Source organism: Leptonychotes weddellii, chromosome 2 (genome assembly GCF_054177405.1).
Source record: "Leptonychotes weddellii isolate Sample4059 chromosome 2, ASM5417740v2, whole genome shotgun sequence".
Taxonomy (NCBI): Eukaryota; Metazoa; Chordata; class Mammalia; order Carnivora; family Phocidae; genus Leptonychotes; species Leptonychotes weddellii.
The window spans coordinates 36,676,646-36,702,529 of NC_138370.1; the positions used below are offsets into that span (position 1 = coordinate 36,676,646).

General features: G+C 36.6%; 1 protein-coding gene across 4 annotated transcripts in view; it reads left to right on the plus strand.

Annotated features, from left to right (window-relative positions):
• The window catches only part of PPP3CC (protein phosphatase 3 catalytic subunit gamma), a 98,733-nt gene that overhangs the window by 39,589 nt on the left and 33,260 nt on the right, over positions 1 to 25,884 (plus strand). For all 4 annotated transcript variants that reach the window (XM_081810086.1, XM_081810093.1, XM_081810077.1 and 1 more), the window contains exons 2-5: positions 1,492 to 1,689; positions 2,019 to 2,143; positions 14,365 to 14,476; positions 24,811 to 24,956. In XM_081810086.1, coding sequence (XP_081666212.1) covers positions 1,492 to 1,689; positions 2,019 to 2,143; positions 14,365 to 14,476; positions 24,811 to 24,956 — 581 coding nt within the window. The remainder of the gene's footprint in view (positions 1 to 1,491; positions 1,690 to 2,018; positions 2,144 to 14,364; positions 14,477 to 24,810; positions 24,957 to 25,884) is intronic.

Consider the following 25,884-nt stretch of genomic DNA (forward strand, 5'->3'; position numbering starts at 1 on the left):
AAAAAAAAAATCACAAATTAAAATGAACCCTTCTGGGGCACCTGAGTGGCTCAGTCGTTAGGTATCTGCCTTCGGCTCAGGTCATGATCCCAGGGTCCTGGGATCAAGCCCCACATCGGACTCCCTGCTCAGTGGGAAGCCTGCTTCTCCCTCTCCCACTCCCCCTGCTTGTGTTCCTTCTCTCGCTTTGTCTCTCTCTGTCAAATGAATAAATAAAATCTTTAAAAAATAAAATGTATAATTTATAGACTTGTGGATGTTAGATCATAGATAATCTAAAGTAGACTACATTATAAAGTAAGTAAATGAGGTGATGACCAATTTTAAAAGGTCAAAAAGATTTTTTCTGTTAAAGTTGGTAGTTCACCATAATATTACATGAACTTTATATCAAGCATAAACTAGTTTTTAGCATTTCCAGATTAGAAAACACACTAGACCTTCCTTATCTGTTCTCTTCTAGTTTATGCTGTGTTACTGTAGCAAGTAATTCTCAGGAACAGCTCCATTCAGTTAGTAGTGTGCTTGTTATCAGTAATATTTTAAGCAACTACCTTTTTTTTTTAAGATTTTATTTATTTATTTGACAGAGACAGCAAGAGCACAAGTAAGGGGAGCGGCAGGCAGAGGGAGAGGGAGAAGCAGAACTCCCCGCTGAGCAGGGAGCCTGAGGTGGGGCTCGATTCCAGGACCCTGAGATCATGACCTGAGCCAAAGGCAGATGCTTAACCGACTGAGCCACCCAGGCGCCCCCACAACTACCTTTTAATAATAAAGTATACAACTGTGATTCCCCTGATCAGGAGCCAAAGTCAGACTTCTAAAACACAGTTCCATTATGTCAGTTCCATGGAAAAATAAGTGCCCTTTAGTGTTGTGATTTCTTCCCCTTCATTTTAACCACAGTTTCTTTCTTTTTTTTTTTTTTAAAGATTTTATTTATTTATTTGAGACAGAGAGAATGAGAGAGAGAGAGCACATGAGAGGGGGGAGGGTCAGAGGGAGAAGCAGGCTCCCTGCCGAGCAGGGAGCCCGATGCGGGACTCAATCCAGGGACTCCAGGATCATGACCTGAGCCGAAAGCAGTCGCTTAACCAACTGAGCCACCCAGGCGCCCCACAGTTTCATTTTTAACACCTTTTCCATAGATAAAAGATACTCATATCATCATATCATCTAGTCCCTGGTCTTTTAGTTTATTTTCTGAATCAGTTTCAAGTCTTTCATGTTTATATGTAAAACATTATAATTCATACATACACACATTCACATACATCTTTTAAATAACTTTGACTTTAACTGTGGCCTTTTTAAAAATTAGAATCTATCATGTATAACATATAGTGTCTTAGATTTCTTTCCCCACATAGTTCTGGTGCTGTGGATATAGAATCATAGTGATATATTAGGTTTAATTTGTTACATAGAAGAAATGGGTTCATGGTTCTCTATACGTTTAAGTATTTTAAATTACTTTTTCTCTCCTTCTAGCTGTTCCCTTTCCTCCAACCCAACGGCTTACTTTGAAGGAAGTATTTGAGAATGGGAAACCTAAAATTGATGTTTTGAAAAACCATTTGGTGAAGGAAGGGCGACTGGAAGAGGAAGTAGCCTTAAAGATAATCAATGATGGGGCTGCCATCCTGAGACAAGAGAAGACTATGATAGAAGTAGATGCACCAATCACAGGTATGAGAAGTAATTGCACAGTGGTGCTTAGATTTGAGCTAATTTGAAAAATGATTACAAATAACCAACTAAGATATGTGATAATTTTTCCAGGAATTATGAGATAGTCTTGGATTATTCAGTATATTTGTTGTTCATCAAAGAAATACAATTTAAAATACCTAATATTTACAGTAGGACTATTCAGTATTGATTGACCACAATTATAGAACATTCCAGTCAAAAGCTAACGTGATTTAAGTTAAAAGTTAAACTGTGATCTTATTGGTGTACTGCCCTTTCTCTTTAAGACATATTTTTCATCTCACCATGTGTCCTTTTTTCCCTAGTGTGTGGTGACATTCATGGACAGTTCTTTGACCTGATGAAGTTGTTTGAAGTTGGAGGATCACCTAGTAACACACGCTACCTCTTTCTGGGTGACTATGTGGACAGAGGCTATTTCAGTATAGAGGTAAAAATTAAACTGGATACGTTGGAACGATCATATTGTCTTTTTTTAGAAATTTGCTTTCCATTCTTCAGCAGAAGAAATTAAAATGAGAACACTGGCAGAATTTGTAAACTTCATTACTTTCAGTATTAAAGTGTTAGAGAAATGTTTTCATTTGTATAAGAAAGATCTATTCCTTCTTGTAGCTTCTATATGTAGTAGACATATAGAAAGCTATATTAACCCACTTTGCAAATAAATTAAATGCTTACCAACCTTTCCTCTGAAGATAATGTATAGGCTGTGTGTAAATGACATAAATTGCTATTCACCCTAAACAGGGTTTGAATTAGCAGATCTTCATTATAAAACCATAAGTTGCTGGGCTACAATTTGCTTTTAGATTAACTTCCAATGCTAAATAAGCAGGCATTTAGCTTATTGTAGGAATAATTTTTTATATTATTGCACATAGTAAGCAGTTAACAAATGTTCATTAAAGAAAAAAATGATTAAAGTTAATGAATTTAATGGAAACTCACAATTAAATATATTTTGAAAATTGAATGATGAGAAAAAATGATTATAATTAAAACAAAGTAGGGGCACCTGGGTGGCTCTGTTGGTTAAGCATCCCAAATCTTGATTTCGGCTCAGGTCATGATCTCAGGGTTGTGAGGTCAAGCCCCATGTTGGGCTCCATACTGGGTATAGAGCCTGCTTGGGATTCTCTCTCCCCCTCTCCCTTTGCTCCTCCCACTGCTCTTTCTCTCAAATAAATAAATAAAATCTTTAAAAAAAGAATTAAAGTATAAACTACTGTGTATAAAAGATAAAATTATTTTAGAACCTAATGCAAAGACTTGAGTACAGTGGAACCAAAGCACGTTCATATTTAATGTCCATTGATTTAGCTACACATGCTTGGCAAATAAAAGAGAAGTAACTTTTGAATAGTACAGGTAATTAAATTTATAATGTGCCCAGAATAAGCATGAGATGAGAAATTGAGTCTGCATGATGTTCTTGTAGTCTTTAGTTCTGGTTCTCCCTCATAGTGTGATAGTCTCACTGTACTTAGTGTGTTTCTGGTGGTTAAAGGTTTATTGTTTGTGCAGCATCACTCCTAGATCCAAGTCAGCTATCTTACCTAGTGCTCATTCAAAGAAGCAGCAGTTGTTCTATAGCTGCAGAAAAATATACAAGAGAAATGGGTTGTCCTCTTTAGTTAGATGGGTTGTCTAAATTCATGGATCAGAAAAGTTCAGTGTTACCTGCCAGTGCCTCAAATTAATTTAGTGTCATCTATGAGGACAAAAATTAGTGGTAGAAGCTAAGAAAATAATCACGTTTCCCTGCTGCTCAGTAAATTTCCAAGGTCTCTAAGTAGGTACTGGGATGGGTGGAGATGATACCTGCAGACTGTATCATTGAAATGTTTCTCTATTCCAAGTAACCTAAGTGTCCATCAATAGATGAATGGATAAAGAAAGTGTGGTCTGTATACATATATACTGGATATAATAGAATATTACTTTGACATAAAAGAGAATGAAATGTGGCCCTTTGCAATAACATGGATGGACCTAGAGGATATTATGCTAAGTGAAATAAGACAAAGATAAATACTATATGATTTCACTTATATGTGGAATCTACAAAACAAAACAAATGAACAAACAAAACAGAAGTGGACTTATAAACACAGAGAACAACCCGGTGGTTGCCAGAGGGGGCAGGATGTAGGGAGTTGGGTAAAATAGGTAGAGAGGATTAAGAGGTACAGAGTTCCAGTTTTAAGATAAATAAGTCACAGGGATGAAATGTACATCACAGAAAATATAGTCAATAGTACTGTAATAACTTTGTAGGTGACAGGTAATAACTACATTTATCGTGGTGAGCATTGCATATTGTATAGAATTGTTGAATCACTATGTTGTACACCAGAAACTAATATAATATTGTATATCAACTATAGTTCAATAAATAAAATAAAAAGGGAAGCAAACATAGCCTAAAAAAGAAAAGCTTCCTAATTCCTGTTCACATCATGTTTCAGTAGCCAGTCAAATGTATGGATGTTTGAAAGACACATTGAATATTTACTTTTTTGTGTATTTTTTAGCATGAAGACGTTTTAGAGGATGAAGAAAATACAGAACTTACTGAATTTTTAATTTGACATTATATTTAATGAAACAACTTCTTAAAAAGATAATATTGTACCAGATCATCTTCGGATTGTTAACTCACACATTTACAGATAGTTTCAATGCACCAGTATATTCAATAAATACACACTGAAAAAATCCATGATTTTTGTACACATATACTATATTCAGAATATTTTCTGTTAATGTATTTTTTCCTTACTCATCAACAAATGTTTCCTGATTGCCGACTTTATGGTAGGCTCTGAGGATAAAATAATGAATAAGATTCATGCTTTCTATTTTTTGTTTGTTTTCTTTTTAAGATTCATGCTTTCAGGGCATCTGGGTGGCTCAGTCAGTTAAGCGTCCGACTCTTGATTTCCGCTCAGGTCATGGTCTCAGGGTCATGAGATCAAGCCCTGAGTGGCTCCATGCTCAGTGGGGAGTATGTTTGGGATTCTGTCTTTCCCTCTGCCCCTCCATCCCCTGCACTCCCCCCCATGCTCACATACTCTCTCTCTAAAATAAATAATGAATAAATCTTTAAAAAAAGATTTATGCTTTCTATAGGAGCTGACAGTCTATTAGAAAAGATGCACTTATGAACAGATCTTTCAGTATAGTACAAAAGTGTTGACTTAATTTTCTGCAGTATTCTTCATATTAGGACCTAGCGTAGTGCCTGACACATAGGAGACACTCAAAATCAGTATTTGTCAAATGAGTGGATGTTAATAAATCATAGTTTATATTTGGCTTTATCTTCTTATTTGATGTTTCACTAACTTAAAGGGTTTTTCTGGAATAGCTTAAGAGATAAATGGATCAAAACTTTAAAGTGACAATGCTGTTTTATACCAATTTTAAACTAAACATCAGGGTATATGTAGTCTTAGTTGGAAGTCACTTATAAACTACTAAGTTTATAAACTTCTGTAGGCAACAGCTTAGTCCAACATGATACAAGTATATACTTGAGCAATTTTTTTATCAGTGTCCTTGATAAGCATGAGTATGATGTTTTTGTCAAATGAATGAAAATAGGTAATAGAGTCCTTATTACATTTTGTTGTTGTTGTAAATAGTTCATTTTTGTAGAAAAATTGGGAAATGTAGAATCTAAGAAAACAAAAACTTTTATAAGTCAGATATAATCAGTGTTAACATCTTGTATTTTCTTTTTTTTTTTTTTTTACGATTTTTAATTTTTTTAAAGTAATCTCTACACCCAATGTGGGGCTCGAACTCACAACCCTGAGACCAAGAGTTGCATGCTCCACTGACTAAGCCAGTCAGGCGCCCCAACATCTTGTATTTTCTTGCAGTCTTTTTTCTTCTTTTACATTTGCATATATCTTTTTTAAAGAAAATTGAAATCATTTTGTACCTTTCCTTTTTGTAGTCTTTTTCCCCCCACTCAACATTGTATTGAAAGCACTTTTCTCTGTTACAAAAATTTCTCCAAAATTGTGGTTAATGGTAAAAATACCATAATTTACTTCACCGTTCTCCTATTGTTGGATAATTAGGTTTGTAGCAGGTACTGCTTGTTGTCCATCTTTTCTCTCCTTCCTTACTATCAAAATCCCTATTTTGTTCAGATAAATGAGATTGGGGGTTCAGAGAGAACCTTTGATTTCAGGAAGGGAGGCCCTTAACCCAGCCTCAGGTAATGAATTCTCATTGGTCTGAGCTTTTTTGATGTGAATGTGCATGCACACACATGCACTTTGGAACATTTGTTTCCAGATGAAAAGACTCTTGCAAGGTGAAAGCTTTTGAGCCCCTATTTCACTATGTCATTTCAAATGTGGGTGTGTGTACTGTAGCAGCCATTTTGTGACCATGAGGAGGTGCTAAGGATGAAAAGCAAACCTCCTGTGAATTACAGATCAAAGAGGCAGAGAGGACATTGTTTCTTGGTGACAATACTGAGCTGGTACACTAAACCTGGACATCTTACCTCCAGACTTCTTGTTTCTTCATAAGATATTTACTTTAGGGCTTAAGCAATAGTTAATTGGATATTTATCACTTGTATCACAAGTGGTCCTTTTCTGGTTATTTCCATTCTGCATATTGCTGCAATTAATATCTTTTTGAATACATTTTTAATAGCATTTCTAATATTTCCTTAGGTCAGATTCTTATAAGTAAAAGAAGTGGATGAGAGACTGAATATTTTAAAGACTTTTGATACATTTGGCCTAGTTGTTTTTACAGAACCTTATTTCACTTTATTTTCTTTCTATACTTAATAACTTCTCTTTCCTTGAGCCTATATGAGAAAATCAAGACATGATGATTTTTTTCATGCCCAGAGCAAGCATTGATCTTTCCTGAAGCAATGTGGGCTTTGATTAGTACACCAGGGACTGATCCAGATGTCACTGATAAAACACAATAGTAAAATTTCACTTATTCCTGAGCTTTTTGATGTTCCTTCTTCGTTTGTATATATTGTAAACTACTTGCTCTGAGGTCGGGGAAGCTAAATTTAGTTTCTTTTAATTGATTTTACAGTAAGAGAAAGGGTTAAAGGGAACCTTTTCATCATAGGATATGTTATAGTACATGTACAGGCGTCACCAAAGAGAAAATGTTATCAGATGTCTAGGGATTATAGATGTTATCCGATGATCAATTGTTGATGTGTTGACATGTTGACAACTAATGAATAATTATTGACATACAGAAAGGATTGTTGAAATGGAGTACAAATTCTGTTCACAGAAATAAAAAGTGAGTTTTGAGTGTCTGAACAGATCTGATAATCATGAGCCTATAATTGAATTGTACAGATAATTGTGCAGTTGCATCCTGATATATAAGGAAATAAAACTTGAGATTAGAGGCCAAGAAGTATATCAACCAAATTACACTGAAGTATGGATATGAATTGTGCTTTTATATATCTCATTACTTCAAAAAGGTGAGTCTTTTCAGGAGTCAGAAACAAAGACCTAGATAAATCAAAAGATATATCATGTTCTTGGCTGGGAAATGTAATAGAGAAAAAAGAGAAAGTGCTTTCTAAGTTTATATATGAATTTAATGTCCTTTTTTTGAGTATAGTTAACACACAATGTTATATTAGTTTCAGGTGTACAACATAGTGATTCAACAGGTTTATGTTATGCTATGCTCACCACAAGTGTAGCTACCATACAGGGCTATTACAATACCATTGACTGTTCCCTACGCTGTATCTCTTATTTCTGTGACTTATTCATTCCATAACTAGAAGCCTATACCTCCTACTCCCTTTCACCCATTTTGTCAGTCCCCCCCCACCTCCCCTCTGGCAACCATAAGTTTGTTCTCTGTATTTATAGGTTTGATTCTGCTTTTTGTATGTTTGTTTATTTATTCCTGTGCTTTGTGTTAGATTCCACACATAAGTGAAATCATATGGTATTTGTTTTTCTCAGCTTGACTTATTTCATTTAGAATTTACTGTACTTTTTCTTTGGAATATTCTGTGCAAGTTGATACATCAAAAACAAAAGTCAACCAAAAAAAAGAAAAAAGTCTAAGTATATCTGTATGTGTCTGCATATTTAAGTTTCATGTTTGTTTTGCAGTGTCTGTCTCGAAATGTACGTATATTTTGATCCAGCAGTTCCATTTTTGAGAAATACTGCAGATGTACACGTAATTATGTACAAAGACATATGAATGAATAGTTTGTCACAATACTTGAGAGGTCCTACTGATATTTAATGAGCTGGATCCAGGGAAATACACATCATCCAATAGGCAGGAAACTCCTAAACAACAAAGAATCATGCTTTTCAAATTGCCAGTAGTACTTCTGTTGAGAAATACTGTTAAATTCTGGGGATGGAGATGAACAAGCAAAGCCAAGTCCTATACTGTATTTTCTATTGAAAGGGACAGCATCATGTATTTGTTTATGCCTGTGAAAATCAAATCAGGGTAAGGGGCTAAAAGAGCATCAAGGTTAGCTAATTTAGATGGAGATTAGGGAAGGCTGATTTGAGGAGGAGGTAACCTGTGAATAGAAACTTGAATGACCTGAGAGAATGAGCCATGCCTCTGTGGTGGGGGGCGGGGGAGGGGTGAGTACATTCCAGCAGAGGACATATCAAGTATAAAAGCTCTGAGGTTAAAGCAAGCCTAATGCAGTCCACGAATAGTAACAAGCCCAGTTTGGCTAGACAGAATAATGAGTAAGGGGAAGTTGTAGGCGATGTATCAGAGAGATAGGCAGGGGTTAGATGATGTCAGGCCTTACAAACCGTAGTAAGGAGTTTGGGTGTTATTCTGAATGTGGTAGGAAGCTATTGGAGATTGTTTGTTTTGAGCTAGGGAATGACATATTCACATTTATGTTTTAAAACAGTCACTCGGAGGGCACCTGGGGTGGGTCATTCGGTTAAGCATCCGACTCTTGATTTCGGCTCAGGTCATGATCTCAGGGTTATGAGATCCAGCTGAGCCCCATGTCAGGCTCCTGTGGGGTATGGAGCCTGCTTAAGATTCTCTCTCCTTCTGCCCCTCCCCCTCCCTCTCTAAAACAAACAAACAAAACAAAACAGTTACTCTGGCTATTTTTTGATAAACTGAATGGAAGCCTAAGAGTGGGTACAGGGAGGCCAGTTAGGAATCTAATCCAGTAAGCATGGGCAAGAGATGTTGGTGACTTAGATTAGGCTTATTGAGAAGCACCTGGATTTCGAATTTTAAAGTCTTTTTTGGGAGGTGGGAAAATCCCAGTTGAATTAATCAAGCTCTTCAGGTCATGACACATTTATTACTAGTCATTGCAAAGTCCGTCTCTGTTTTAATTTTTTTTCTTATCTGTGAACTCTATTTTTTTTCTCCCTCTTGCCATTATATATGTTTCTGTTATGTTTAGCACCTCAGAATACATATAATACATTACATTAGTTTTTTAATATGTAAGGTTTTGGTGGATAAAGTATTTTAATTTTACATAAGTATTATGGTGCTATTCAGCGGTCCTCAAACTTTAGCATGCATCATAATTTCCTGGAGCAGTTGCTCAAAAACAGATTGCTGGGCCCCACCCCAGAATTTCTTTTTTTTTTTTAAGATTTTATTTATTTATTTGAGAGAGAGAGAGAGTGCGTGCGCACGCATGGGGGCGGGGAGGGTCAGAGGAAGAAGCAGACTCCCTGCAGAGCAGGGAGCCCGACCCGGGACTCCAGGATCATGACCTGAGCCAAAGGCAGTCGCTTAACCAACTGAGCCACCCAGGTGCCCTACCCCAGAATTTCTGATTCACTAGATCTGAGATAGAGTCTGAAAATCTCTATTTCTGAAAAGTTGCCAAGTGATGCCCGTGTACCACATTTGAGATGAATGTGACCACACTGAGAACCACTGCTGTAGCTTTGTTTCTGTTGATTTGGATGTTTTCACTTATCATGATGTTTTTAAGATCCATCCAGGTTGCTGCCTCTCAGTCATTGCTTTCTGCCTGCTGTATAGTATTCCAGAGTATACATCTATGACATTTTAGTTATTTATTCTCAACGTTGGACACCTAGGTTGCCAGCAGTTTCTTTCTATAGTGAACGTTGCTATGATGAATATTCTTATATAAATCCACTGATGTTCCCATGTTTTAGTTTCTCTGTGGTTTATGAACAAGAGTGGAATTGCCAAGGAAACGGGTATATTACCTTCATTCTTGAACTGACAATCACAGGTTCCTCTTCAGCATAGCTGTACCAATCTATATGCCTACCTGTAGCACCTAAGAGTTCATATTTCCTTACAGCCCTCTCTCCAGAACTTGGTTTTATCTCATTTTCTAATATTTACCAAATGATGGGTCTAAAATAGTATGTTATTGTTTCTATTGGTATTTCTCCAATTACTAATGAAATTGAGCATCTCCTCATATGTTAGCCATTCCACTCTTACAATCACTGTTAGGAGTTTCTGTATGACGTTTAAGATATAGATTAGGCATTTACAAGCATATTTCCATATCTGTTTTTAAAAAGTAAATGTACTTGTCAATGTGTATTGCCCTTTAAGTGCTGCTTTATCTGGGTCCCACAGATTTTGATATGTATGGTTTTTATTATCATTTAGTATTTTCTATTTTAAGAATTCTCTTTAACCCTAGGACAATGAAGTAGTATGTTTTTTGTTTCCAGTCATGTGGGATTTTTTTTTTTAGTGTTAGTATTTTGTTACTGATTCTATTTAATCTAATTTAATTAGAGAACATAACCTGAATGATATTCATTCCTTGGAATTTTTTGAGACTCCCTTTCTGATGAGGTACCTGGTAGATTTTTGTGACTTTTTTTTTTAAGTAATCTCTATACCCAACATGGGGCTTGAACTCACAACCCCAAGATCAAGAGTTGCATGTTCTACCAGCTGAGCCAGCCATATGCCCCTTTGTGGCTATCTTGTATATACTTGAAAATAATGCATTCTCTGTTGAACTGTTCCCTGTAACTCTCATTATTTTTGTCTGCTTGAACTAGGAGTTACTTTTGAGTGTGTCAAAATTGCCAACTCAGTTATTGATTATCTGATTCTTACCATAGTCCTGTCAATTGTTGCTTGTGTTTTGAGACTGTGTGTGAGATATGTATATTTTATGATTAGTATATATGATCGATCATTATTTGCAGGTTCTGTATTTGCATATATACTTTCCTGCTAAAATTGATTTGTAGTCCCAAAATCAATACACATAGTGATTTTTTTTTTTAAAGATTTTATTTATTTGACAGAGAGAGACACAGCGAGAGAGGGAACACAAGCAGGGTGAGTGGGAGAGGGAGAAGCAGGCTTCCCACAGAGCAGGGAGTCCGATGTGGGGTTTGATCCCAGGACCCTGGGCTCATGACCTGAGCCGAAGACAGACGCTCAATGACTGAGCCACCCAGGCGCCCCAATACACATAGTGATTTTGAGGTCGTAGGCCCTCTCAGCAGGAGCTAGGAAATATATATAAGCATACTAACCTGCACATGTACCCACATTTTTATTTGTTTCTGTATCTATCTGTATATACCCTAAAAAGTTAAGTTTTGATTCCAGTCCAACATCACAAGATTCAGTCTAGTCTTCCTCCTTTCCTACTCCCATTATCTATAATACATTCACTTGTCTGTTCAATCCTATTATACCCATAAAATACATATATAGCAGCCAATTCATACTGTGAAAACATATTGTGTTTGTGTACATTTCTCTATGTCTTTAGCCTTGTAGTGTGCAGTCAAAATGCTATTTTCCAAAGTTACTTGGGTTAGTTCTTTTTTCCCCATACCCTTCTTTGTTGCTTTGTTATCTATTTATAATACAGTTAGGTTTATTACTGTTGGTATTCTATTTGGGGTTTCTTTCACATGCTGGTTGATTTAATTATTTATTTTGAGGGGCATGTATAAAACATTACTGTTGTTCTAGAAGTCAAAGCTATCCAAAAGGTTATCCTTTGAGAAGTGTTGCTCCCTCCTCAACCCCCGTTAACTGTTCCCGGTGCCCCCTTCTTTCCACCCCTTTCCTTTGTGCCCATTGTAGGTAACTTTAGTTTCTCATTTATCCTTCCTATATTTCTTCTGCACAAATGAGTAAATACATGTGTATGTCTTACTTCCCTTCTTTATTACAGAAACTAGCATACTCTTTTGCACTTTGCTTTTTTCACTTCACAGTATATTCTGAAAATTGTTCCAATCAGTTTATAGAGATCTTTCTCTTTTTTTTTTTTTCATAGCTTTATGGTACTTTATTGTGTGAGTGTGTCATAATTTGCTCAGCCTTCTGTCCTATGTATGGTCGTTAAGGTTGTTTCCAAAATTTTGCTGTTACAAGCAATACTGCAACTTTGTGCATATGATTTTCTAATTGTTGGAGGTGTATCTTCAGGGTAGATCAAAAGTTAAATGAATATGTAGTTTTATCAGTTTCTGCCAAATTTTTTTTACTGTACAAATTATTTGTATATAGTCAAATTTATCCATCTTTTTTTTAAAAAGATTTTATTTATTTGAGAGAGGGAGAGAGACTGAGCGGTGGGGAGGGGCAGAGGGAGAGAGAAGCAGGCTCCCCGCTGAGCAGGGAGCCTGATGTGGGGCTGGATCCCAAGACCTGGAGATCATGACCTGAGTCGAAGGCAGACATGCTTAACCGACTGAGCCACCCCGGCACTCCTCACTATTCTTTCTTACAGAACTTACATGGTTTCATTTTGATACAGTTAGCTCCCTTGTTCATTTGTCATTTATTATGTGTTATGTAGGTTATGGATCTGATTTTTTTTGAAATGGCACCAGTTGTCCCAGAGACATTTATTAAGAAGTCCATCATTGGGATGCTTGGGTGACTCAGTCGGTTAAGTGGCTGCCTTTGGCTCAGGTCATGATCTCAGGGTTCTGGGATCGAGCCCCACATCGGGCTCCCTGCTCAGTGGGGAGCCTGCTTCTCCCTCTCCTTCTGCCTGCTGCTCTACTTGTGCTCTCTCTCTCTCTGTGTCAAATAAATAAATAAAATCTTAAAAAAAAAAAGTCCATCATTAGGAGCACCTAGTGGCTCAGTCAGTTAAGCATCTGACCTCAGCTCTGGTCATGCTCTCAGGGTCATGGGATTGTGGGACAGTGTGGAGCCCCACATTGGGCTCCCTGCTCGATAGGGAGTTGGCTTGTCCCTCTGCCCCCTCCCCTGCTTGTGTGCACGTGTGCACTCTCTCTCTCAAATAAATAAATAAAATCTTAAAAAAAAAAGGAAGTCCATTATTACTCCTAGTGATTTAGGATGCTACCTTTCTTATATACCAAAATTCTGTATGTACTTGAATGAATTTCTGAACTAGTTTATTCCACTGGTATATTTATCTATATATGTGCCAGTACTACTGTTTTAATTATAGAAGCTTTATAGTATCTTTTAATGTCTAGTAGGACTAGTTCCCCCTCCCCATATAGTTCTCTTTTTTCAGTGTTTTTTTCTTGGCTGTTTCCTGGCTGTTCTTGCATGTTTATTTTTCCATAGAAATTTTAGTATCAACTTGTCTAACTCCATAAAATAGCTTGTTGGTATTTTTATTGGAATTGCAATGATTTTATAAATTAGGAAGAACTAATGCTGAATCATCCTATCTAAGAACAAGGAGTGTTTTCCATTTGTTCTTGCCTACTTTTGTGTCTTTCAGGAGGGTTTTAAATTTTTCTTGGTATTAATTTTGCACATTTCTTACTAAATTTATTCCTATATGCTTAATCTTCTTTGATGCTGCTATAAATGGAGTTTTCTCTACCATGTGTCCTATTTATTGTTTGTGCATATGAAGGCTTTTGATTTTGAATATTAATTTTATATCCTGCCATTTTACTGAGTTCTTTTATTATTTGAGTTAGTTTTATCATTGATTTTTTTTCCTAGGGTTTTTCAGATATACTATTATTATATCATTTTCTTTTTTTTTTTTTTAAAGATTTTATTTAATTGACAGAGAGACAGAGCGAGAGAGGGAACACAAGCAGGGGGAGTGGGAGAGGGAGAAGCAGGTTTCCCGCGGAGCAGGGAGCCCGATGTGGGGCTCGATCCCAGGACTCTGGGATCCTGACCTGAGCCGAAGGCAGACACTTAACGACTGAGCCACCCACGGGCCCCCTTTACCCATTCTTAAACCTCTAATTAATTTCTCTTGTCTAATCAATTAGCTAATACCTCTAGTACAGTGTTGAATAGTAGCAGAGATAGTGGATATCCTTGCCTCGTTCCTTATTTTAGTGGAAATGTTTCTGGTGTTTCTTTATTAAATAAAACAGATTTTAGAACTAAGGGGTATGTGTGTATATATGTGGGTGGCTTTGTCACAGAGTGCTAGATATTTGGATAGAACATGGGAATAAAAATTAAGGAGAGGTATGTATGAAGCCTCCTTACTGTCTGTCAGATTCTAGGGCAACAGCATGTCACATTCAAAAAGCTAGAAGGTTTCATATTTCAATTGGGAATAGCAATGAGATATGGCATTATAGCAAGTCATTTGAATTCCTATAAATTGTCTTTATGTGTTATCATGGTCACATATAAAAATTTATCCTTATATATGTTTTACAGTGTGTGCTGTTTTTATGGAGTTTAAAGATTAATCATCCCAAAACAGTGTTTTTGCTTCGAGGAAATCATGAATGCAGACATCTTACAGAATATTTCACCTTCAAACAGGAATGTAAGTATAATCACTTTTCCAGAACTTTTTTTTTTTTAAAGTAAACTCTGCCCCTAATGTGGGGCTTGAACTTATAGCTCTGAGATCAAGTCATATGCTCTACTGACTGAGCCAGCCAGGCACTTCCATTACTTTTTTAGTTACCCTGTTGTCAGTCCCACAATGAATCAAACATAAACAGAAAAGAAACTAATGGAACTCAAATGCTTCCTGTTGTTTATTTTCTGGTAAGAACCAAGATTCTACCTTTTAAGACATTTATTTTGAAAATAACTATTGTGGTTTCCCCCTTTGTATATTAAAGTAATACATTTGGGGTATTTGAAAACATAGAAAAGTTCAAAGAAGATAAAAGTTGTCAAAAAAAAAAAAAGTTGTCCATAGTCACATCACTTAAAAATAACTATTATCTCACTATTTGAGAGATAGTCTTCTTTTCTGTATATATAAAAGTCTATCAGGAAAAAAGAAGAAAAGAAAAAAAGAAGGGGGGAAAAAAAAGCCTATCATGAAATAGTTCAAATGCATATATATCTGTACATATTTTCAAAATAAAATTGGGCTATTATATGCACTGCTTAATAAATTGCTCTTTTCACTTTATGTAATAACATTTTTCTGTACCGTTAAATATTTTTGAACATGATTTTATTTATTTATTTATTTATTTTAAAGATTTTATTTATTTATTTGAGAGAGAGAATGAGATAGAGAGAGAGCGCATGAGAGGGGGGAGGGTCAGAGGGAGAAGCAGACTCCCTGCTGAGCAGGGAGCCCAATGCAGGACTCGATCCCGGGACTCCAGGATCATGACCTGAGCCGAAGGCAGTCGCTTAACCAACTGAGCCACCCAGGCGCCCTGAACATGATTTTAAAATGTTATTTTAATATTTTTAAAGTATCCCATCTTATGAATGCACTATCATGTAGCCAATTTAGTAATAACTGTATGACATTTCTGTTTCCAACTATAAATAATACTGTAATAGTAAAAAAGCTTATTATTAAAGGTAAAATTTTTGAAAGTCAAAATGTTGCTAGCTGTTTGAAAAACAAACAAACAAACAAAAAACCTCACAGAGGGATGCCTGGGTGGCTCAGTCGGTTAGGTGTCTGCCTTCAGCTCAGGTCATGATCCCAGGGTCCTGGGATCGAGTTCGGCATTGGACTCCTTGCTTGGCAGGGAGTCTGCTTCTCCCTCTGCTGCTCCTCCTGCTTGTGCTCTCTCTCACTATGTCAAATAACTAAATAAAATCTTTAAAAAAAAAAAACCCTCACAGATTTCTTTGACCAGAATCTAGGTACTTACAATTGGCTCTTACTTAACATTCAATGTGATGGTAATGTATTGGGTTTGTTTGAGAGAACTTACCCCAGGGCATTTGCACTTAGTGTTTCCCACATAGCTATCTGTTCGTAAGATCTACATCCTTACTTCATTCATATCATCTGAGAGACTTTCTTCCTTGGTTGCTTTTTCTAAATTAAATATCTCATCATTTTACTCTCATACCCTGCTTTAAAAAAAAAAAAAAAAAATCTAACAGCACCTTAAATTTTTATATGTTTTTATATAGATATTTATATTTTAAAAATACATTTGTTTATTTTTCTCTCTTACCATAATTTAAGTTCCATGACAGCAGGGACATGTTTTATCCACTGTTGTTTTTCTAGAACAGTATCTAATAACTCATAGGAGATGCTTAAAAATATTGGTTGAATTAATTTGTTGAATGAATGATCATCTAGGATTTGTAATTTGGCACAAATTCTCAGAAGACAGTTACTAAGTCAGAGGGCATGAACATTTTAAAGGCTTTTGATACATACTCTAACTAGCCCTCTAAAAAAATTATGTATCAATTCATACTTTAAGGAATTTTTGTCTTTTTATATAGTGGAAGGAAAATATTGAAATAAAACCCACAAAATTTTAACCTTTGATTTCTAAAATGTTACCGTATTCTTTATAAAATAAGGAAGCTCAACTAAATTCTTAGGTATTGTTGGGGCATCTGGGTGGCTCAGTCAGTTAAGCGTTTGCCTTTGGCTCAGGTCATGATCCCAGGGTCTTGGGATTGAGTCCTGAATCAGGCTATCTGCTCAGTGGGGAGACTCCTTCTCCCTCTCCCCCTGCTCCTCCCCTTCCTTATGCTTTCTCTCACTCTCCCACTCTCTATCAAATAAATAAATAAAATCTTTAAAAAATAAATAAATAAATTCTTGGGTATTGTCCGGCTCTAAAATCTACCTCTTTCTCCAAATAATACTGAATATATACAAATGCTTTAATGTCATGTAATTGATGGTTTGATCACGGATTTTACTTTGTGTCCTATTCAGATTTCTCTTCAGATTATTATCTTGGAGGAATATATCATAAAATATTTAAAGTTTTATTCCCAAAAGAATATTCAAAGTTGAAAAAAACTTTTAAATTTGTTTTCTGAGGCTCAAGAGTTTATCCAATCCTTCTCCCCAAAATCCCTTTACTTATAGGTAGATTACAACTTGATAGTGTTCCATATGCTGATAGTAACTCTTGTTATTGTAGCTTCCTACACTGGAGTTGGCAGTTGTAATAACAGCCTTTCTCCTATTAGATCCTGAAAGGAAAGGTCGTTTTTTTTTTGTTTTGTTTTGTTTTTGTTTTTAATTTATTTATTAGAGAGAGAGAGCGCAAGAGGGGGAAGGGTTAGAGGGAGAAGCAGACTCCCCGCCGAGCAGGGAGCCCGATGTGGGACTCGATCCCGGGACTCTGGGATCATGACCTGAGCCGAAGGCAGTCGCTTAACCAACTGAGCCACCCAGGCGCCCCTGGAAAGGTCGTTTTTATTACAAAAAATTTTAGAGTATGAACACTTAAAAAAATTCCACTGGAAGAACAGTCAGCTACAAGTGGGCAAGATACAGATCATTTCAGCCCTTGGGACTTAGAATGAACCGTTCAAATCAGTAGGTAATATGCAGGAAATTAAAAAAAAAAAATTAGATCTGTTGGTGAGTATTTAAATTGGTATAAGGTATTTGAAGAGCAATTTTGGAATGTCTGTAAAAATTTTTGACCCAGCCATTTGGCTTCTTCTAGGAATTTTCATGCAGGTTATATACGGTTTTTAATGCTATATAACAAATCACCACAAATTTAGCTGTTTGAAACAATACATTTATTATCTCACAGTTACTATAGGTCAGAAGTCCAGGCAGAGTGTGGCTGAATTCTCTGCTCAGGGTCTCCCTGAGCTGAAATCCAGGTGTCACCAAGGCTGCAGCTCTCACCTGGAGCTTGGGGTCTTTTCTAAGCTTACCAGTTATTGGCAGCCCTTATGACCTTATGGTTAATGTTCATTGTTTTCCTGCTAGCTGTTGGCTAGGGACTGCCCTCAGCTTCCAGAGATTGCTTGCAGTTCTTTGCTCCCACAGGCAGTTCACAGTATCGATGTTTGCTTTCTTCCAGGCAGCCCAAATGCACCTCTCTGCCTTCCTCTTCCCTGATCAGCCAGCTGGGGAAAACCCTTTGCTTTTCAAAGGCTCACCTGATTAGGTTTGGGCCCACCTAGAAGAATCTCCCTTTTTTTGCCCTAACGATATATAATCATGGGAGGCTCAACATATTCACAAATTCCACCCACTGAAAGTGGGCATAGATTATACAATGCTGTAGGTCATTGCTGGTCATTTTAGAATTCTGCTTACCATTCTGTATACTTGCAAAAAGACAATAGGATATAGATGTATAAGGATGTATGATAGCAATTATAGTGTTAATTGTAATAGCAAAAAAAGAAAACAAAGAAAAAAGATAATTTAAATATCAAAAAGGGACTGCTTAAATAATACATTTAAAAAATGTATTAATACATTTTCAAAAATGGAATACTAGGCAGCTGTTGAAAGATCAAGGTGGGCCTAGATGTACTAATATGGAGAGATGTTCAAATACTTGGTTAGGTGACAGAAGCCATTTGCAGAACACGTATAATATGATCTCCTTTGTAAATTAAAAATATATAATGTGCAGAAAATTGAAAACAGTAATTACCTGTGGGGAGTTGGGTTAGCAGGACTTGTACTTTTAATTTTATATCTTCCTGTGGTACTGCTGCAGTTATCTTTTATCACCACCATGTACTCCTATTATAATAAATTTTTAAATTGGTAACTTCAAAATCACCTGAATGGACCCCAAGCATTTAAGAGGCTTTTTAAAGCACCCCAGAATAATTGTGCTGCATGATGCTGGTTTAGAACACCTGCTCCAGAGGCTTGGAAAGTATCTACTATTTGTCATCTGAGAACCACTTCATGAAATAGTTTAAAAATTGGAAATATTTTGCATTGTTTTTATAAGGCAAATATGGGGATATTACTCATTACACTTCCTTTTCTTTACCTAGGAAAATTAAATAATGCATATCAAGCAGTTGACAAAGGCCCTGGAACGATCAGTATTTAGCAGTAAATAAGTCATAAGAAAGCTGCCTATGGATGCCTCTGTTGTGCATTAAGGGTCAGGTTTTTTTAGGTAACATTTTTATTCAGTTCTTCCTCTGTTTTCTCAGAGTTTCTTTTTTGACTAGTAAAAATTGGTTCAGACTATTTTTAGAAGATGGAACAATAGGTTCTGGGAAACATTTTAAGGGTTTCATTTGCACAGAATTGCTTATCTTAGGTTTTTATTTGCTTTTCACATGCTTTAATTTGTTAAACCAGGTTTCTTTCTTTTTTTCTTCAGAGATACTCCTGTTTCATTCTAATGCTACATCTGAAATGTGAATAAATCTTGGAACAAGCACACAAATACAATTTCACATTTTATTCTTATGAGCAAAGAGCATGTGTGCTGCTTTGCATGGATGTTTTCACTGTTAAGCTAATCTCTCTTCAAGGGCCACCGTGGCTTTTAGAATCAGCACCTTACAATTACTGCTAAGTGATGCTTCATTCCAGATTGTGCAGCTGCAGTCTTGTGACTATTTCTAAGGGTGGCAGGTGGAGGTTGTTCTTTTTTTTACATAAATTCTTTTTTTAAAAAAAGATTTTTTTATTTATTCATTTGACAGAGAGAGAGCACAAGCAGGTAGAGTAGCAGGGAGAGGGAGAAGCAGGCTCCCCACTGAGCAAGGACCCCGATGCGGGGCTCAGTCCCAGGACCCCGGGATCATTACCCGAGCCGAAGGCAGTTGCTTAACGAACTGAGCCACCCAGGCGCCCCTTTTTAACATAAATTCTTAAATTCCTTTACATTACAGTTATTTTTAATATTCCTTTCAAACCCAGAGATAATATGATAGCAAAGAAAAATAGAACAGTTAACTTTTGACATATCATTTATCTTTGCCAAAACATTGCTTTACTGTTGTATACTTGGAAAGTAAACCTAGTACTTTTATGATTCCATCCCATAGCTCTGGGTCCAAATTTCTAAAGTAAATTAGTTGTTTCCATGAGCCATTTTTTGATGTTTAATTAAATAGCTTACTGACAGGTTCTGGAAGCTCCTGTAATTTTGCTAATGAAAACAGTATTGTTATGACAGGTTTATTTTTTTAAAAATAAGTATTGCTTGTCGTATTAATGCCTACAGTATTATTTGTAGTAGTAAGAGATTAGTGTGGTTAGATTGTGGTATATCCATAAAGTGAACTACTGTGTAGACATAAAAAATTAATTACAAAGCTCTTCATATAAAGATGTGGCATGATCTCCAAAATATGTTAAGTACAAAAAAAGTGTATATATGCTACCATTTAGGTAAAAAACAAAAGGATGTTTTGAAAAGAGAATAAATGTACATATCTGCATGTGTATGCATAGGGTATCTTTGTAAAGACCTCCAGAAAACTAGTAATACTGGTTGCCTGCAGGGGGTGGGTGGGAGGAGTAGGGGTTTGTAGACCTGTATAACTTTTTACAGCTTTTGTATTTTGAACCATGTAAATGTATTTTTTTTTTAATAATGAAAGCAAATGTAAATGAAGATAAGTATATAATCAGTGGCTAGACCAGGTCATGGTTTCTAGCAAATAGTGTTGACTCTCAAAATTACCTTTAAAGAATATTGTTGAAATTCTGTTTTGTTAATGTTGCATTACTGATACTGGTTAGAACTTGTATCATCAGTGCGATCCTGTGATTGAGGTACATTTTCCTTTGTTATGGAAATTATTGTTTTATGGGATAAAGCTTAAAATTTCTCATGAAAATAAAACACTGAGTCAGCTAATTTAACCTTTGGGAATTATATATTTGGCTATTTAGATTCTCCTATTAAATATTTAATTTGAAATAATGATTGGGAGGAGAATTGCATGGTATTAAGAGCATGAACAGGTTCAATTTTCAGTCTTGCCACTTACTAGCTTGTGACTTCAGGCAAGTAGGCCCAATTTCTTCAGCTTTTTAATGAAGATAGTAACAGTACTTATAGGGTTTCTGTGAAGATAAAATAAGGTAATTTCATTAGTTAACACATAGTACCTACTGTGTGCCAGACGTTATTCAAAGCATTTTACATATATGAATTCATTTAATCTTCACAGCATCCTTGTAATATAGGTATGTATTGTCATTATGCCCATTTTATAGATGAGGAAATCAAAGCACAGAGAGCTAAGCAATTTGTGCTGAGTATCACAGCTAGTAAGCCAAGCTTCAGATCCAGGCAGTCAGGTTCCAGACTCCATTCTCTTGATCACCATGCTGTGGGGAACACTTAACTCACTGATGGCACAGATACATTGTGAGCCTTCAACAAATTTCAATAATAAAGGTAATATAATAATAAATATTACTATACAAAGTTATATAATTCATCAGAGAAAATACAGATAAACTAAGTCAAGGAAGAATATAGATACCTTCAGTCTAACCCCTCAGAAAGTAAATATGTTGGTATTTATATACCTATTCATATACTTTAAGAAAATAAAAATTTTGTAAACTATTTTGGTCATGTGTTAATATAACATTAACTTCTTTTTTTTTTTTTTTAAGATTTTATTTATTTATTTGACAGAGAGACACAGCAAGAGAGGGAACACAAGCAGGGGGAGTGGGAGAGGGAGAAGCAGGCTTCCCGCTGAGCAGAGAGCCCGATGCGGGACTCGATCCCAGGACCCTGGGATCATGACCTGAGCCGAAGGCAGATGCTTAACAACTGAGCCTTCTTTATGCTTAGTTTGATTCATAACCTCCTGGTTTTTAAAAAATTTTATGAATTTTTTCATTTTAATTCCAGTATAGTTAACACGTAGTGTTATATTAGTTCCAGATGTACAATATAGTGATTCAACAGTTCTCTGCATTACTCAGTGCTCATCATGATAAGTGTACTTTTAATCCCCATCACCTATTTCACCCATCCCCCCACTCACCTCTCCTCTAGTAACCATCAGTTTGTTCTCTATAGGTAAGAGTCTGTTTCTTGGTTTCTCTCTCTCTTTCTCTCTTTTTAATTTTTTTTAAAGATTTTATTTGAGATAGAGAGAGAGAGCACGAGTGGGGGGTGGGGTGGGGAGGAGGGGCAGAGTGGGAGGGAGAAGCAGGCTGTCCACTGAGGATCATGACCTGAGCCCAAATCAAGAGTCGACGCCACTTAACCGACTGAGCCACCTAGCCACCCCCCAAACAGCAATGTTACTCAGCCATAAAATGAATGAAAACTCTTGCTGTTCGTTATAACATGGATAGACCCAGGGGATATTATATTAAGTGAGATAAGTCAGACAGAGAAAGACAAATACCATATGATTTCATTTATATGTGGAATCTGAAAAACAAAACAAAAACAGAAACAGACTCAAATACGTAGAACAAATACAGTTGCTGGAGGGGAAACAGGTGGGAGAATGGACTAAATGGGTTAAGGTGCTTAAGACGCACAAACTTCCAATTAGAAAATAAATAAGTCACAAGGATGAAAAGTATGACATAGGGTATATAGTCAATAGTATTGTAATAACTATATGGTAAGGATGGTAACTACACTTATGGTGAACAATACATAATGTATACACAATCCATTGTTGAATCAATATATTGTACTGAAACTAATATGACATTGCATGTCAATTATACTTGAATTAAAAAAACAAAACAAAACTCCTCCCTATATCTAAGCTTAAGACTCTTACAGAGGAATTTTTTATTGACATTGGCAACAGAGGGAACTCTGGCTCCAAGGATTTTCAGGAGAAAAAGTTAATCACTGGCCACAAACAAAAGGAGTTGGGTTTTTGTTTTTGTTTTTTACTTTTTTCCTCATATAGACTTTATGGCCAATATGGATCTACTTTTGCAATAGCTAAAATTTATAGTGTTCAAATAAAAAGCAGAATATAAGGCTGTAATTGTAAGGAGATGCAAAGATGCATAAGGCATGGCTCTTATTAACTTGGTTGTCCTAATAGTTAGCATATGTTGTGAAATAGATGATCTTAACTGCGGTCACGGTAATACAAAATGCTCTGAAGTTTTTTTTGTTTGTTTGTTTGTTTTTTGTTTTTTTTTTTTAAAGATTTTATTTATTTATTGGAGAGCGAGTGAGAGAGAAACAGCATGAGAGCGGAGAGGGTCAGAGGGAGAAGCAGGCTCCCCGCTGAGCCAGGAGCCCGATGTGGGACTCGATCCCAGGACCCTGGGATCATGACCTGAGCTGAAGGCAGTCGCTTAACCAACTGAGCCACCCAGGCGCCCAATGCTCTGAAGTTTTTAAAGGAACCCACAGACTCCCTTAATGCCCTCAAATCTTGGCAATAAAGAGATCCTCACATTCAGGAATGTAAAGTCTTATAACTCAGATATGGTTCCCTTCATCTATACCTACCCTTTAGGAATGTCTCTCCAGACATTTCTGCCATCCATGTTCTGTACTCTGGCCCAAATCTGGACCATTACCCTTCACTTTATTCTCCAAAGCCTTGCCAAGACCAGGTTCTGATCCTTAAACACATCTTTTCTAAAAGCTTGGAAATTATAAGGAAGTAAATACAGAAATAATTATCAACTAGATAATCTGATTCACTTGCTGTGGCTTTGTTCTCTAGGTCCTGTAGGCTTGTCTCATCTTCACAGAATTTTGGAAGAGAAGGAGCTCATAGTTCTGTAGGGCTGCCTGCCTTTACGACCTCTGGCCTTCTCTACCAACAGGCACCTCCAGGCTTGACTTTCTGAAATCCAAGGCCAAGGAAGAAGAAAATACTCCCTTTCTTTTTAAACTAAAACCATCTTTCAGCTTTCCATCTCTTACTTCATGACAGATTCTTTCTGGATAATTGTGGAGACCCCACCCTCTGCCCACTGGAGTGTTTCCTTGTTCTTTAACCCCAAAATACAATTCATAAAGATGAACATTTATTTTTATTTTTATTTATTTATTTGAGAGAGACAGACAGAGGGAGAGTGAGAGGGAAAAGCAGACTCCCTGCTGAGCAGGGAGCCCGATGTAGGACTGGATCCCAGAATCCTGAGGTCATGACCTGAGCCGAAGGCCAGGTGATTGAGCCCCCTAAGTGCCCCAGAGATGAACATTTTTATATAAAATGGAATTGGAACAAAATTTGCTAAAAGATCTTTAAAATCATAGCAAAAGAGTATTGATATTTTCTTGATTACTCTTAAAACTTCAGTTTCCATTTATATATCTTCAGTACCCCCTGGGGAGTCTTTTAGTCGGAACAAAATATTCAGGCTTACAAGATTACCATGGGCCATATTGGCATTTATCTACTTAGAAGGATACAGTCCAGACATGGCTGCAGCTCCAGGCATCCCTTTTCAGTGGAGTAGTCCTCATGGGAGTGGGTATAGCAGTCCGAAGGTTTTCTGCCTCCCTCTCCCTGTCCAAGCCACAGTTCAGGTGCAGGGAAACTACCCATGTTGGGCAGATCAGGGAGCCACTGTGGCTTAGAAGCCTCAGGTAGCACAATTGCCAGTATTGCCTGTAAAAGCTTTATTGGTATAGATTCCAGGATCCCACAGGGACCTACCTTGAGTCATTGCACTCAGGAGTACAAAGCTATAGCTACCAGGTAATTGAGTAATTTTTAACATAAGCAATGTTGCCTAATAACACAGCTGACATTCACCTTATCAGGTTTCAAAGGCAACAGAGCTAGAAAGTTAATCCAGCGTCACATTTGTCTTTAGAGGAGATTTTGTTTACCTTTTATCCACAACTTTTCAAGAATATTTTTATAAAGATGATTGTTTTCAAATTTGCCTGAAATAAATGGCTTTGAAGTAGCTTCATAATTTTCTGTCCAATATCCTTTTTCATATATGATAAATTTTAGCTTTTCTTCCTTTGACTGTTTTTCTTTTTTTGATAGGTCGAATCAAATATTCTGAACAGGTGTATGATGCGTGTATGGAAACATTTGACTGTCTTCCTCTTGCTGCCCTCTTAAACCAGCAGTTTCTGTGTGTACATGGAGGGATGTCACCTGAAATTACTAGTTTAGATGACATTAAGAAAGTAAGTAATCTCTCAGTAGTCTCATGGAGTATATGTATTTTTAGTTTTATTTTTTACTGTAGTCAACTAATACGCCTCTATTGCTGAAAATTTTTAAATACAGATAATCAGAAGTAAGAAAGTGGAAATCACCTGTGGTCTCATTATTGGGAGACAACCACTGTTAACATTTTGCTAAATATCTTCCAGAAAATTCCTGTAAATTTTAATGAAATCTGTACTTTCACCTTTCATCCCTGTCCTGCAATGAATTGTGTAACCTTGACCAAACCACTTAACTCTTAATCACATTTTCTTTTTTTTTTTAAGATTTTATTTATTTGACATAGAGAGAGACAGTGAGAAAGGGAACACAAGCAGGGGGAAGTGGGAGAGAGAGAAGCAGGCTTCCGGCAGAGCAGGGAGCCCAGTGCGGGCCTCGATCCCAGGACCCCGGGATCATGACCTGAGCCGAAGGCAGACGCTCAACAACTGAGCCACCCAGGCACCCCTTAATCACATTTTCTTCTCTGAGAAATGAGAAAGTTAGAATGGATGGTCTGAGGACTTCCAGCTCTGAAATTCATTGACTTTGACATTTTTTATTTTATTTTTTAAAGATTTTATTTATTTATTTGAGAGAGAGAAAAAGAGAGAGAGCACATGAGAGGGGGGAGGGTCAGAGGGAGAAGCAGACTCCCTGCTGAGCAGGGAGCCCAATGTGGGACTCCATCCAGGGACTCCAAGATCATGACATGACCTGAGCCGAAGGCAGTCGCTTAACCAACTGAGCCACCCAGGCACCCTGACTTTGACATTTTAGATGATAGAGTTTAATTGCTACACTGTGTGAGTTGGTGATTATTATTTTCAGGATTTTTCTATAGAGATGATCAATCTTTTTTCACATCTGTTGTTCTACGTTATCATCTTTTCTCTACCTTTGTAT